We start from the raw sequence: 15,981 nt of genomic DNA, 5'->3' as shown, positions 1-15,981 counted from the left end.
GTGCTCTATTTTCTCCACCCCCCGTGAGGGGAAGATGAGGGAAAGTAAGCAACTGTCACAAACCATGGAGCAATAACAGTAGTAGGAGACAATATGTGCACAGTAAAGAAGATGAGGCAGGGAGGTCTCAGGCAGTCAATAATAGCAGACAACTCCAGCAACCATAGCAGCAGCAACAACCTTGTTTCCAGCGATTCCTTCTATCCATTTCCTCCTGCGATCACTCCAACCCTCTTCAATCTCACAAAATGAACAATTTTGGCTAAAACCCACTGGGGGAGAATTGGAGGGTTCTTTGTTTTTTAGCCGTCCAATGGGACTTCAACTACAACTACAACTACAAGAGAGAGGGAGGGAGCTGATGGGGTTGGGGATTGGGATGGGGAAGGGGGGGGGGTGGGTTGGAGGGGAGAGAGAAGGGGTGCCTTATGGCACAAGGTGAAGACAGAAAAATTAAACCCATGATTTCCTAGGGGCCTGCACTGCCGGCTCCAACCAACTGAACGTGTTGTCTTCGAAGGGCTCTATTTAAGAGCAAAGCGTTCGACCTAACACCCTTGCTGTTGAAGATACTTTAGAGAGAAAAAAGTAGAGCTATGTAAATCCCTTGTTCTCTCTCTCTCTATTCTCAACCACAAAAAAGATGGTAATGAACATGAACTATACTTCACTTATCCATGTTATCCCACCCAACATGTGAGTTTGTTCCCACCTCCCACTCCTCACTAAACAGGGCCTTAATGGAAAAACCCAAGGGTGTTTGTGAATGAAAGGTATTCTAACTTCTTGACAGACAAGATTTAATGTATTGGATAAAATATTTGAATGTTTTATTTCATTCCATTCAGGGAGTCATAGATAAGCAGAATCAGGTATCCCCTCGAATTTTGCATTAAAGATGGTATACCAATGTCACAAGGTACAAAAGAAAAGAATTAAGGTTATTACAGAGCTGATAATTTACAATACCCCAATTTGGGAGACTTCCCAATTGCCTGTACAGAATAAAGATATCATTAACACCTACTGAGGCTGCATTCACAATTTTAACCTCTTCTGAACAAATGGAGAATGAATAATCTGTCAATCTACATGATCTGAAACATTCTTTCATCCCAACACATCTGCGTGCCTCCTAAGAATGTAACAGCACCATATCACTCAATATGGGTTCTTTTTATGAGCGACCCACAAACACTGCCACTATGTCCCAATATCCCTCCTCAGTAGACTTTTATGGTAAGATGAGAGCTACAAAATTGGCAAGCACATTAGGGAAGCTTGGCCCCAACCGTACTTAATCCAAGACGTTTAGTTTGATACATGATATCTTGTACTAGGTCACGTTTCGCAGACGTTGAAGCTTGCTGACCCACTCAGGTAGAGAGCTCGTCTTTGTTGCCGATTTCCCAATTTACCCAGAAACAAAAAAAAAAAAAACCGGAAAACCTGGTGGATATCCTCACTTGGCGAGCCAATCACAGGAATCAAAAGATTTGGCAAAGATTACATCTTCCTCGAAGCCTGGGGGAGGAGTTAGCAGCATCTTCATTAGCATCCATCTTTCCATTGGACAAGCATGTCAACAAGTAGGCTCAGTCTACACAATTTTTTGTTCCCTATGGCAGCTATTGGTGCATTAAGCAGATATAAAGTCAGTGTCATGTCATCCCTTGGAGTCCATCTTTTCCTTCCTTGTATCCTCCCAACCCGTTGCTTCACCCAGTTAACCAGAGGTGAGCACGATCTCTTAACTTTCCCCCAATCAGCTGAACTCAACTTACCACGGTTGAGCAGAATTTTCCCGTTCTGATTGCTTTTGGCTTTCTGCATAAGAGAACATCCATGGAGCTGATTCCCTTTGAAATTGTTGAGTTCTGGGCCAAGCTTCATAAGATCAAAAATTAATTAAATACCCTCAATACTCTTTAAGCCGCAGAGATCTCCAGACATCATTCATTTTTCTGATTATGAACCTCTCTTGCCACCATTCCCGCAACACTTTGCTTCCTCTGGAAGCCATAATGCCAGGGATCTTGAGATTTATCCCGACTGTTCCAAATCATCCAAGGAATTCTATGTGGGCAGCTTCATTTCTTTCTATCCTCCATTCCTAGATAACGATGATACATTCAACTTCACCTCCTCTTCCGATGGAATGCCAGACCTGGACTCTGACGGCATGTCCAAGTATCTCTGCCTTAGCCCAACAGTTCTCAAACCCCTCATGTTAGACAAAGCCTTACCTGGCAATGGAGTGTGAGGAGATCCTTTTGGAACCAGGAAATCTTTGGGGAGAGACTCCATGTCCACATAACAATTCCTTGCCTTGGCATCATTTATTAATGCAGCCCAGTCATCAGATTGCGTCAGAGCATTGGCATTGCCCATTACCTGTTATTAAAACATAAACTCTAGTAAGTTCTGTCACCACCAATAGCTGAATTTGTGTGCTGTTATTAAAACATAAACTCTAGTAAGTTCCGTCACCATGAATAGCTGAATTTGTGTGTGTGTGTGCACGCGTGCGTGTGTCTAATGGCAAGGGAAAAGGTCGGAAAATAAAAGATCTCCATACCCATAGTGCTCTTCTTGCACGAGTGAGAGCAACATTCATTCGGCGAATATCAGAAACAAAGCCCACGCCATGATTCGATGCCCGTACACAGGACATGATTATGACGTCACGTTCTTGGCCTTGAAATGCATCTACTGTGTTGATATAAAGGTCCTTACCCTCTTCTGAATTCAGAACCTCCTCAAATTCTCGTTGAAGGCATTTCAACTGCAGTTTGTATGGTGTTATTATGCCAACGGAGATCTTGCCTACACCCAAGGATTTGGAAGTCTTTTGAAGATGCTCATAAATCCAGAGACAAAACTGTGCTTCATTAATGTTCTGATAAGAGACAGATCCACTTCTATGGGATTCCCTTCCATGTGTGATATCATAAAACACGTAAGGTCTTAATAAATGATCCTTATAGTAAGGCTCATCAGGTAGTTTAACTACACTTTCACTATCAGTCAAACGTCCTTGGTAGAAGTACCTTGAAGGAAAATCCCTGATTTGCGGATGCATTCTATACTGCACAGATAATAACATTGTGGGGCAACCTGCTTGCTGGAACCTTTCAAAGAGGCTTCTACTATATAACAAGGTCCCAGCTGCCTTGCTGATAACTGTTGCAGGGAGCTGTTGTGGATCCCCAACAAGAACACAACGAGCTGCACCAAGAGAGAGAGGAGGAAGAACTCCAACTTCACTAGCCTGGGCTGCCTCATCAATAACAACCATATCAAAACCATGAGTAAGACGAGAAAACAATTTGCGTCCACTACTTGAGACTGTTGTAAAAACAATCTCAGCTTCATTGGCAAAACTTGCTTCCAGATTAGCACGAGCTTCTTCCAAATTGAAGCTGCTACCAGCACGAAATCTTGTTTCTAATATGAGAAGGCGGGACAACTCCACCAGAATTTTATCCCTTCCCTCCACAACTGCTGCAAGGTTTTGCAGCAATGTGTCCCGATTGTGGTCCCGAGCAACAAGAACATCAGGGTCAACTCCAACAGATCCTTGAGCTCGGCCTGCTGCTGCTGCAACATTTAGTTCTCTCTGAAGACAAGCAATCTGACGTGAATATTCAGCTTCACGGATTTTTAACTGCTGCATCCATCCAAGAATTTCTTCACGGCCCTTAACTAACAGTTGCTCAGTTCTTCGCTCAACAGAAACAGCCTGTGCAGCACGAGTTTGTGAATCAACACCAACTCGAGCCACATCAGGCCGATAGACTTTCATCTCACCATCAATGAATCCACGGTCAAGAACACGTGCAAGCAACTCATCAGTGGCTGCATTTGAAGGAGCACACACAAGCATCCTAGGTTTCGGGCAGAGTTTTGGCAGTGTGCGGAAGAGGTTCTGATCCATACTCTGAAGAACTTCATCAATTGATCCTGTGCACACACTCTCAGAATTGCTCTCATTAGCTTGCTTATAGCTTTCAGGAGCAACTTTCTTAAGCAGAGCAGTGTAATAGTGCTGGTACTGAACAAGATGGATAACATTTAGCATTCCCCACACTGTGTGTGTCTTCCCTGTTCCTGGAGGCCCTTGAACCAGAGTGAAAGGCCATGGATCTTGCCTCTTACTCATGCCACTACTTGTACCAGCAGCTGTATGCATCGCAGCCCATTGAATGGCAGCTAACTGGGGCCCATTGAATGTTCTGTGTAGGTGTTCAACAAAGTTCGGTGTGAAACATTCAGGCATTGCAGGGGGTTGATCTTCATATTTTGGGAAATGTTCAGGACTAGGCTTAAGGATTGCAGTTTGCATCTGCAGAAACAATAAAATTGTTTTATAAGCCATTGCTCATGCAAGACACTATGAAAACAAATAGCATTACAAAGCTTTGCCTTAGAAGCTAGGGATCCAACAATCACCTGCAAGTTGAGACGACGGAACGCATGCAGAGCAACATATTCACGTTGGGTAGTCGCCAGAGAACCAAGGACAGTCAAATACCAGATTCCCTTGGGATGAAATTTCTTTAAAATGTGATCATCATTGCTGAAAAATCACAAAGAAAAAAAAATCATTGAAAAGTACAGACTGGCCAGATAGTATAGTATAATTGCTGACAAATCACAAAGGAAAAAAAATTCATTGGAAAGTACTGAGACTGTCGAGCATATATAGAACTAAACAGAAAATAAACTAGGGAAAATTACAAAAAAAAAACCTGTAGTTTGAAAAAATTACACCGATCCCCTCAAAATTACATTCACCTCCCCTTTGGAGGGGGGTAGGCGTAATTTTGAGGGGGATCGGTGTAATTTTCTCTAATAAAACTAAGTAACGAATGAATTGCAAATAACCAAAACAAAACCAAACAGGGAAAAATCCACAGGGTTCAAATCCAACCTATTAGGATCGAATGTATCACCAACATAAAAATGGAGGATGGCACCAGGAGGATCACGAGTATCGATAGGAATATATCGCCTAACAGTACCAGCTACACGGCCAGTAACTCCAATCTCAACATCACCCTCACTTGCAGCAGACTGGTTCCGCTTAAATCTCACTGCGTGATAAGAGTATTAAGTTGAATAATCGACTGTAAACTATAAAACCATGTAGGGTATAAATATAAACAAACAGAAAATCAGCACTCAAATCAGACCTGTTCCAGGCTTCGGAGTTGAAAGAACTGCCACATCACCCTCCTTAAATGTCCACTTGCATTCATGCATAGGAAGAACTATTACATCGTACCATCCTAAATTCAAAAAATGAATTCATAATGTTTAAAACTAAAACAAAGGCCACGGACAATGTCAATCATCAGAAACTCACCAGTATAATAATTACATAGGGTAAGCAACCATGGTATAAAATCTCGCGAAATATCGGCGATATATCGCGATATTTCGTGAATCTCGACATGACCGAGATACGAAACAAGGTCGAAATAAAAAAGTACAATAACTCGTCGATATATCGAGATATTTCGACGATATATCGTGGAACTCACGATATATCGCGAGATATCACGATATATCGCGAGATATTGTAAAGTGACAATAGTGTCACATTCAAAATCCTTATAAATTGCATATTTCGCAGCTCTTGGTCGATATTTCGACCGAGAGCTGCTGAAAATGAAATTTTCTCTCTTCTTCCTCCCTTCCAAGCCTCATTGAAGCTCCTTGTCGCCGGGAAGACGTCGGAGGGTCATCTAAGCTCATCATCCAAGCCTAATTTCATTATTTAAGGTAAATTATATTTCTCTAAAACAATTTTTTTAAAAAACTTTGTACAAATGTTGTTGGATGTTGATGATATTAATATATGTTAGACACCGGAGGCCGATCTACCTCACGGTGTCGAAATTTTTTCCCATATGTATTTTTTTATTTTTTTCTGGTTTTAAAAATTCATTTTCCTACAACTAAAATAGGAAATAATTAGGGGTAATATGACTTAGATGGTAATGAATTAAATATATGTTAGACACCAATGGCCGATCTACGGCTTCACGAGTGTCGGATTTATTTTTCTGCTCTTAAATAATTCTTTTAATTTTCGAAAATTAAGAAAAATATATAAAAAATTAAAAAACAGAAATAAATAAGGAAAAATATGAGTTTTAAGTTTAAAAAATAATGAAAAAATATGAAAGTTATTTCTATATGTTTTGAGATGCATTACATGTATATTATGTTTACTAATTCATAGTTTTGTTGTGTTAGGTCAATACTTATATTAACATTATATATAAAAAATTGGTTTTAATTTTGTGAAAAATATAAGGGTTAGGGGAAAAATATTAAATAACTATACAAGTGTATTAGTAATCTAAAAGTGTCAATTGAAGTGCATCTACATTAAGTTTTTTAATTATTTGTGTTACTTACATTGCAGAAACAAGTATCATTATGGCGGATCGTGATAGACAACGTGCGAGGGCAAGCAAAAGGTGGGGAAAGTAGTCAACAAAGGGGCGGACGGAACAAAGAGAACAGAGGAACAAGAGAGACCAACCAGCCAAGCATAGGGTGACATTGCATGGTTACATGGTACTCCCATTGATGGGGATAAGAGAAAATCTATATGTAATTATTGTCACATGCAATTTATGGGAGGTGGGTCCAGAGACTTAAACAACATCCATGGAGGATCTAAAGATGTTGTAGGTTGTCATATGGTCCCCTCTGAGTAGCCAGGAGATTGGTGATAGTTTGAGGGGAAGAAAGAAGAGGAAGGGTGACAAGCAAAGGATAAGAGAACAACTTGAGGATACAGTGAGGAGTTCGATGGGAGGAGGAAGACGATACAATGATGATGATGACTCCTCCTCCTCCTCTCGATGATGACATTGCGATGCGATGACATACAAACAAGAGGAGGCTAGGGATTTTAGGCGGACTGTTTCAAGGAGTAGAGGAAGTTTTCAAGATGATCGAGAGACAAAGAGTAGGGGGTAGTGGAGGAGGTGGCGAGTTCGGAGGTCCTAAAACTTTGAATCCTTTTAAAAGATCACAAAGTGTGAGGGCAACCCCAACACCTCTACCAGATTCAGTACCACCATCAACATCCGATCCTAAATTGCATAAGAAGAAAGGAAGCAATAACCCGAATCAAAGGAGCATGGAAGGGGATGAAGGGATTGGTTAAAGAATCAATAGCTAAGTGGATGCTATACCATACCATCCCAAAGAACATCGCACAAGGCCCCCATTATGATACCATGATAGATACCATTGCGGGCGCCCAGATTCAAGGGCCCCACCCCATATGAGGTAATGAATGTTTATCTACCTCAACAAAAGAGTGAGATTGATGAGTACATTAGTGAGATGAAGAATATGTGGGAGACATATGGGGTGACTATAATGGCGGATGGATGGACTGGGCCTACAAGAAAGTCCATCATCAATTTCATGATTTATTGTGATGGGAGGACGGTGTTCCTCAAATCATGGATGCATCCAAAGAGATAAAGGATGCAAAATATATTTGATTGTTAAAGGAAGTAGTGGAAAAAGATGTGGGTATTGAGAATGTTGTCCAGTTGTAACGGACAATGGAAGTAACTTCAGTGGCCGGTGAGAAGATGATGAACAATAATAAGTACCGGCTCTTGGACTCCTTGTGCAGCCCATTGCATTGACTTAATGCTAAAAGATATGGGAAAGTTAAAGTTGGTGAAGACGTGGTTGAAAGTGCAAGACAAGTCACCAACTTTGTATACAACCACTCCTATGCACTCAATCTATTGAGGGAAAAATGTGGGGGTGACTTGGTTAGGCCTGGCATCACAAGATTTGCCACCAACTACATTGCCCTCAAAAGCATTGAGACAAAGAAGGCTGCGAGAAGCATGTTTGCTTCGAGGAGTGGTTTCAATGGAAGGGTTCCAAGCCGCAAATGGGAGGGAAGCACAAACAACGATGTCATCCGAGGACTTGGACCAAACTAAGCAAAGTGGTGAAAGTTTTAGAGCCGATGAAAGTTCTACATGTTGCGACTCCGCTCAAGGGCCCAACCATGCCAGTCCTATATCTTGCAATAGACTTGATGAAAGATAGTGTCTATAGTGTGGGTCCTCGCGATAGAAACACTTCTTAGATATCATAAATGCTCATTGGGAGAATCAACTTATGCATCCACTGCATAAAAGGTGAATAAATTTGTTTTATGTTTACTAATTCATAGTATTATTATTTACTAATTACCTATGCATTTGACAATACCTCTATTCTATATGTCATATTTCAGCATACTACTTCAACCCTAAGTATCAATATAACAATAGGCTTGGGTTGGAAACTCAACTTATTGATCTTTGTGAAACAAGTAGTGAAGAAGTTGGAGCCGGATGGTGCACTACAAGCAATTTGCAACAATGAAGTGAGTTCATTTGGAAACTCGACTTATTGATGCTTTCAAATAAGTAGTGAAGAAGTACTTACTAATTTTCCACATGGGTATAGATCAAGGTATTTAGGGATGCATTGGGAAGTTTTGGGCCGAGGTCTGCGATCAAGGCGAGCACGTGGTGATGCTGGTAATTCTTTTAAGTTTTAAATTACATATGTATTGAAATTTGAAAGTTGAAAGTTGAAACAACATTTGACACATGTCTTTTTGTTGTAAACTTGTAATGCAATGAATGGTGGGTGTTGTATGGGGAATCGGCTGAAAACTTAAGAAGAATAGCAATTAAAGTCCTTGCCCAAACATGTTCTGCGCATCCGGTTGTGAGAGGAACTGGAGTACCTTTGCACTCATCCACTCCAAGAGGCGCAAGCAGTTGGGGTCTCAACGTTATCCGACATGGTGTATGTGCACTACAACTTGAGGCTGAAACTGCAACACATACGCATGGGACATGAGGGACGAGAGGGGCACCATTGATCTAGGCGACATCTTCAAGTTATTCGGACGATGAGGACCCTATTGTGGATTGGGTGAGGATAGAGGTGAGCCGGTGTTGGATGAGGAGGGAGGTAGGCCCGACCCCATGATAACCGAGATTGGTCTTGATGTGGGCGAGTATATGGGTCGACGAGGTCGATACATGCGAGGAAGCCTCACCCATACCATTCCAGCCACTGGTGGCAATGTTCTTGATGATGAAGACTGGTCCTAAGTCCTCGAATGATGATGATGGTGATGATGGTGATCTTGGTGGTGGTGATGGTGATCTTGGTGGTGGTGATGTTGGTGGTGGTGATCTTTGGTGAAGAATATGACGGCATGCGAGAGCGTTATGTGTAGGCCGGGAGGCCCGGATTCGGCACTGTGGACCCACTCCGATTCACCTGGAGAGACACGGTTTGATCATGCCACACAAGATACTGGACCACGGAGCACGTGCCCCGCACCCCCACCCTCGAGAGGCCCCCTACATACATACAACAGGAGCGTAGGGTCGACAAACACGATTCAACCTGATCAAATGGACATTGATAACCTATCTAGCTCTGTTGGTGGTTTGAGTATGGGTGATAGGGAGGGAGGACCGACTGGACATTGGCGTGCCCCATCTTTTGACGCACATGCCACTCCATTGGCATCCGGATTATGGTGCATCACAACCTTACGGTGGATATGGAGATGGATCATCATCATATGGGCGATTTAGTGGGGTAGGGGACTATGACTACATCCGAGTCCCAGGACATCTTGGATCATCTTTTGTAGATAACATCTTTGCATACCCTAGCGACCTAGATACCAACCTCACCACCATACATGCACCAATGCCATCGCCTCTCTTGCAAGCGCCAACATCATATCACAAGGATCATCTTCTTCACGGTGGATCGATTGGTAACCCTAGTTTATATCCTAGGATAGGTTACCTACAATCGTTGATGATTCCATTTACGTGACACTTGTGGATGACTACACTCGTTTCTTCTCCGATTCTATACCGTGGTCCACATATGTCATTCAAACAGAGAGCAATGGACGTCGACTCCAGCGAGGCATGAGTGGGATTGATCCAGGGAGGCACAAAGAACTACTATTAGCAGCTTTAGCACTTGTAATTTGTAACTTAAGTTGTGATTTCATTAATCTATGTGTATTTAACTATTTATACATTAAGGTCGGCGACGTATGTCAATCAAGGTGCAAGCCCAAAACACCAATTTGAATTCACATTTTTACAATTTTATGGTTTAAATGTGTTTATTAAGCTTAAATAAGGCTGTCCATGAAGTTTCGAGCCCTAAATATGGCCAAATACCCCCCGAGATGGACCCCCGAAATATTGCAGAAAAAATGCAATATTTCGGGAATATTTCGCGATATCTCGGATATTTCGGATATCTCGGTAGGCCCGAGATACCGATATATCGCGAGATATAGTACTATGTAAGCAACACAAATATGAAGCTTCACAAACAATTATAGACAAACACAGATCAAACACACACAAAAAAAATGATGCATCAAAAACTGTAGCAAACACAGCAGAAATTCAAGGAAGTTCAGTGACAAAAACTAAACCTCTAATGTTCCTTTTTTATTTCAAAATTTGTTTGAGTGTGGGTTCCAAAAACTCATTGAGATTACACATTGAAGACAAATGGTCAATTAACCACATAAAATTCAATTGAAAAAGCCTCCAATAATCTATCCTACAGCTAAAAGAGGAAAACTGGATCAGATTCCACAACCAAGAAAAGACTTATTGGAAAGTATAGAGATGAAACTGCTTCTGCGTTTTCTCCAGTTGTATGAAAAATGAAATCGAATCACTAACATGGCTAGCCCAGTCAACAGATCAACCAATCAATTCTGCAACAGATCATGTCCGAAAGCAATACATAAAATAGAATGTGAAAGCTAATTACCTCTTTCTCGTCTTTCAACATGCTTTATTCGCACCATTATATGTGCATCTCTGGAAACAGTTTCTGTAAGTTCCTCCCAAGTACCATACAGCTGTGCCCGGCATTCCTCAAAAAGCAAAGGCTCAAAAACTCTGACATACTCTTCCACGGATTCAAACCGTCCAGGAACACATTGGAGTTCCATCTCCTCTGATGGAGGGAGGGGAAAAGAACAGCTTAGCACTATATGAAGATAGAGAAGCATCAACTTAACACACTCTCAAAATAAAGAACAAGGATAAGAAAAGAACACAGCAGAAAATCTAGATAATACTTTAATAGAGGGAGTAGAAACTAGAAACCCTCAGAATGAAAATAAAACATAGTTAGCTTGATGCAGTTAAGGGTGTCCAATTGATCCAATTAGGCCTTTGAATATTTTATTTTGGCCCATGGTTGGGTTCTATGAGCCTAGGGCTTGTTATTTTTGGGTTTAATTAAGGTAATAGGCCACTTTTATAAGCTCAAAAGCTGGGATTTAAGGGGTACAGGGGATTAAGTACATGGATAAGATTGTGTGGGTCCCATGTTCTATTAAGTAGTCAAGTTAGTTTAATCTAGAAAAGTCCTTTTAAGGTAATTGTTTAAGTTAGTTTAGGAAGGTTAAGAGTCATTGATGGAGTCAATTTAGGAGATTTTATCTCTATTTTTATACATTGCAATGTAACCAACCCACCACTCCACGATTTGATAATGGAATGAAATCTGGATTTTCTGTTTTAGAGAATTGATTGGAAACTCTCCTCACCCTCCCCCTCCCTCCCCCCCCCCCCTCTCAATGATAGTCCCATCTCCTCTATTTTAACTCCTATGATCACTCCTCCTTTCTTTTTTCTCCCTATTATTAGGGATGTAAATGGATAACCGAAATCCAAATCCAAATTAGCATCCGTATTCGTTTAGAAATATCCGGAAAAAATTCCGAATACTCCAAAAAAAATCCGAATACTTAATAATAAAAAATTAAGTAAATAATGATCTTGAGGGTTTTTTAAGATTCAACAGGTTTTAGAATATGAGAAAAAAAGAATGATGATCTAAGAGATATGAACTGAGAGTGAATTGTATCCGTTAGGGAGAGGAAGGTCCGAGTAACACAAGGCAGAGATGTAAACGGATGGTCGAAAATCCGAATTCGATCCGCATCTGAATCCGTTTAGAGGTATCCGTATTTGGCCAGGGAATATCCAGATCCGATCACATCCGATCCGTATCCGAGCCGAATCCGATCCGTTTACATCCATACCTATTATTCTCCCTCTCTCTTCTAACCCATAGACTATTTTCCCCGTTCTTTTTTTATGCTGTAGGTTTTGAAATAGTGCTATTCTGTTGCTGGTTTTCTCTGTAATAGCAGATACATCTCTACTTGATCTGCATCAGTCACTTATGCTCACCACCAGCAGAACCTACCATTCATTCTGAATTATTCCTAAGCTTCGGAGCTTGTTATGTCACACACTCACACTCGTTCTATGAATACTTCATTGCACTGACAGTCAAAATGTATTAAAAAATAGTGACTCCCTCACGCCCTTCCCACAAAAATAAAAGAACCCCGACTATTGAAAAGGGAAAAAGAAAATAAAAAATATGAGATATTATAAAATATCTTCTTATGGAAAATTGTTTAAGGAAAACCAAAAAATAAACTACCATGAAATAAGGAATCAAAACCCGGAGGGGCTTAACACAGCTGGCAGTTCACCATGCCTAGTAAGAAAAGGCCATATCTGCCCCTCGGCAAACTTAGATGGCACCAATAAACACAAGCAGTTAGGGCTGTAGGCCCTACGATCCATATTGCAGGCAAATTTAGTGCAACAGGTTACCACCTGGCAAAAGTTAAGCCTTCTCTTTAGTCTTTATGACCCAAAATCTAAAAAGTTACATTTGAACCACTAAAAGTACAAGGGGAAGAGTCTAAGATATGGTAGTCCTATAATCTGATAGGGCAAATGTTTCCCTCTCGGCCTATTAAAAAAGCCTGTGTACACAGCCCTAAATATCTGGCACATGGCAGCTTAGTTGGTGACCAAGATTTGTATAATTGTACACATCGTTATCCACTCATTCAGCCTAGGAGGATTCTGCCATGTGGAATTGTAAAGCTTTGAAACATGGTGTAAAGTCAGCTTTCAACAGTTTGATATAATGGCTCAAAATGTAAGTAAAAGATTCAATACATGGGACATCATACAATTGGTTTGAGGCCTAAGACTTGTCATGTAGTCAATTCAAAGGGTGATCACGTATTGGCATGGTCAAAGCGAAGAGACCAACCCTCCACAACCTAAATTGATGGACCATATGGTCAAACTTACCTTCACAAGGTTATGTAAACAATGCTTTTCCCACTTTGATATGTAGCCAATAAAAAAGGTCTTATCTGTCCAATGGTCTCAACTGGCCACATTAATGCTCCATGTGGCACAAATCAAGCTACAATCCAGCTAAGCCCATGAAAACAACCATCCAAAAAGATCTCTATAAAATTAAAGCATCTACAGATAATTATCATCAGTTGTTAATTTGTTATCAGAATTACTAAAAGTGCATCTCTTTATAATTCCAAAGGGAGAATTTTTTTATGAGCATCTACACAAAACAAAATCACAAGACATTCACAAAGAGCCCCTTCGCTCAACATTGACCAGTAGTTAGCACCCAAGAGACATCCCTAGCTTCCACAAAATCCTGTAGCTGGACAATCCTAATCTTATATGCAAGATCCAATTCTTGGGGCTTGGATTTAATATCATTATTATCAATAATACTAATAATATTAACCTTAACATTCGTTAATTAATTATTAATATTGTTTTTATTATTATTACCATTTATCACCACTATGAAATAAGGAAAAATATCCATGATGGGTGAATAACTAATTATTTTTGTCATTAAAAGCAGTACAGGATCCCCCAGAATAGGGGAGCTACTGAGCGTTGCAGCAAAGGGTACCCTCTGACATGAATGGGGCCTGGGGCAAATCTTACTACATTTTTGAAAATTCAAAATTCAATAGAATATAAATTGCACATCATTTCCACACTTACATAGGTTATACATAGCTTTGGACACAGTCAAAGTCATTTACCAAAGATTATGAAGCAGAAGAGTCATTTCGGAGTGCACACAATATTAGGTTGCGTTATAGTTTACTGGCTGGTTTCCAATCAACCACTTAAAATTTAATTTTGGATGACAACCACTACAGTATATAATTATACCATGCTGTGTTGATGATAAAATTTTGCGTGACAGTGCCAGGTAAGTTGAGCACCAGAGTAAGCTGCCTACAATTGAGGAAACTAAAAGAATCAAAAGATTGGCTTGAATCATCCAAGGAAAATGACATTCTTCCCTTCACAGTTACCAACATTAAGCAGGATATTGGAACACCAATGTGCACATCTAACCAATAAGGAAAAAGTAGATATAAATGAAGTACAGACCAAAAGATCAGAAAATATCGAAAGTAAACGGTCAAGAATTAAGTGAAAAGAAATGTGAGAAAAGGATTTCAAACCTGGATGATGCCAAAACTTTTCATTGGTCACCTCCCGCAGAAGACGTTCCACAGATGTATCCTGATACTGTGTGCTATTTGCATTTTGTTTCTTAGTAGAAAGATGTTTCTTGTTCCCCAACTTTGGGTCCATGGAATTTTGATTGGGAACAACCTGTTTCCTAGCTGAAACAAGTGGATTCTTCAGTTGCCTTGAATCTGACTGCTTCCATGAACTTTGTCTCGGAATTGATACTGGATATACCTCTGCTGGGATTTCAATGCCACCGTTTAGCCTCCTAGGTCTTGCTAGAGGTCCTTGGTTTATATCACCATTGGATTCAGATTTCTGATCGCCAATATCCATTGGAGTGCCTCCTTCATTACACGTTGCATCTCCTTGCTTTTGATCCTTGGCAATCTTTTCTCCACTGCGCTCAGCTGGGGCAGCAACATTACGATTTTCCTTGACTGTCCGAGTAGTTACAGGCGATGAAAAGGTTTGCCGCCTCGGGGTTGCAGTTTTGATGGGGCCAGCTTGTTTGACATCCTCCAAATTAAGAAACATTGTCTGCCTGCTACGTTTTTTCCCCAGCATTGCTTCCTTGTGTTGGTCAAGCTTGTGCCTCTTCCCAGGATTACTCCCACATTTAAGCGCATGACTTGCTTCAATTCCTTTAACTTCTTTTTTATTCACAACCAAGGAAGACTCCTCTTGTCCATCCACGATTACATCCCCTTTGGCATTACTCTCTAAATGCCGGCTATTGTTACTCATCTGTCCAGACGACTCCAGATCCAATCCTGAAGAAGCATGACTACAGTTCTCATCCTTGGTTATATATGTGATTTCGTCCTTGGTACCTTCAGGTAAACGGGAATCACGATAGATACTCTCAAATGCCTTGTTAGTAGCAGAAAGATCAGTTCTCTCAGCCAGTTCCAGTGTCTCTGCATTTTCACCATCAACATTAGTTGATTGCTTAAGCTTATCATTGTCAGAATTGATTCCAAAGGCATCAGCAGAACCTTCTGCATCAGACCACTCCCCTTCCTCCCTTTCCACAACTTGAGCATGTGCAGGGCCTGCGGCCAGTGGCGAAGTTGATTTATTTTCCTCACCATATGTAGTGGAAGCATTCCCAGATTTCAAATCATCAACCTTCTTCTGTTTAACATTGTCTTCAGTGCCATACACATTCTTAGGCCTAACAAAAGGCTGGAAGCCCGAAACGGAGGATGCATGGGAGAAAGCATGGTTATTCAGTATTCTCTGAGCACCTTCTGATGAAGATAAATCAGAGGCATGAGAATTCAAAGATGGAAGTGCCTTTTGATGCTGGAAGCAGAGGACACCATCAGTTTCCTCTTCCACTTCAGCAGGGGGCTCATTAAGATCAAAGAAAGGCCTTCCTCGACACCCCATCTCATATGTAAATGCATACAAACTAAACTATACTTCCAAACAGCACTATGTATTGCTTTATGTAGTTTTCTTTTACACAGAAAAGCACATGGCATGCCAACAATGCAGCTGAAGAGAGATACTT

General features: G+C 40.8%; 1 protein-coding gene across 1 annotated transcript; it reads right to left on the bottom strand.

Moving 5' to 3' along the window:
• Nucleotides 1-862: 862 nt before the first annotated feature.
• Nucleotides 863-15,981, bottom strand: LOC122668445 (helicase sen1-like). Its single transcript, XM_043865013.1, has 8 exons — nt 15,645-15,981; nt 14,453-15,608; nt 10,882-11,070; nt 5,196-5,291; nt 4,934-5,096; nt 4,453-4,579; nt 2,579-4,345; nt 863-2,394 (listed from the first exon to the last, which is right to left on the bottom strand). Exons 1-8 carry the CDS (start codon nt 15,855-15,857, stop codon nt 2,101-2,103), a joined length of 4,005 nt encoding a protein of 1,334 aa, XP_043720948.1. The 5' UTR covers nt 15,858-15,981; the 3' UTR covers nt 863-2,100.

This window comes from Telopea speciosissima, chromosome 1 (genome assembly GCF_018873765.1).
Source record: "Telopea speciosissima isolate NSW1024214 ecotype Mountain lineage chromosome 1, Tspe_v1, whole genome shotgun sequence".
In the NCBI taxonomy this organism is placed as follows: domain Eukaryota; kingdom Viridiplantae; phylum Streptophyta; class Magnoliopsida; order Proteales; family Proteaceae; genus Telopea; species Telopea speciosissima.
This window is presented reverse-complemented; position numbering and strand designations above follow the sequence as displayed.

What these genes read in the sequence shown, in the direction of transcription:
- LOC122668445 (XM_043865013.1), bottom strand. Translation starts at nt 15,857, where the DNA reads ATGGGGTGTCGAGGAAGGCCTTTCTTTGATCTTAATGAGCCCCCTGCT. An exon ending in AACTCCGAAGCCTGGAACAG is followed by an intron (nt 5,097 to 5,195) that starts GTCTGATTTGAG and finishes CTTATCACGCAG; the next exon opens with TGAGATTTAAGCGGAACCAG. An exon ending in GATACATTCGATCCTAATAG is followed by an intron (nt 4,580 to 4,933) that starts GTTGGATTTGAA and finishes GTGATTTTTCAG; the next exon opens with CAATGATGATCACATTTTAA.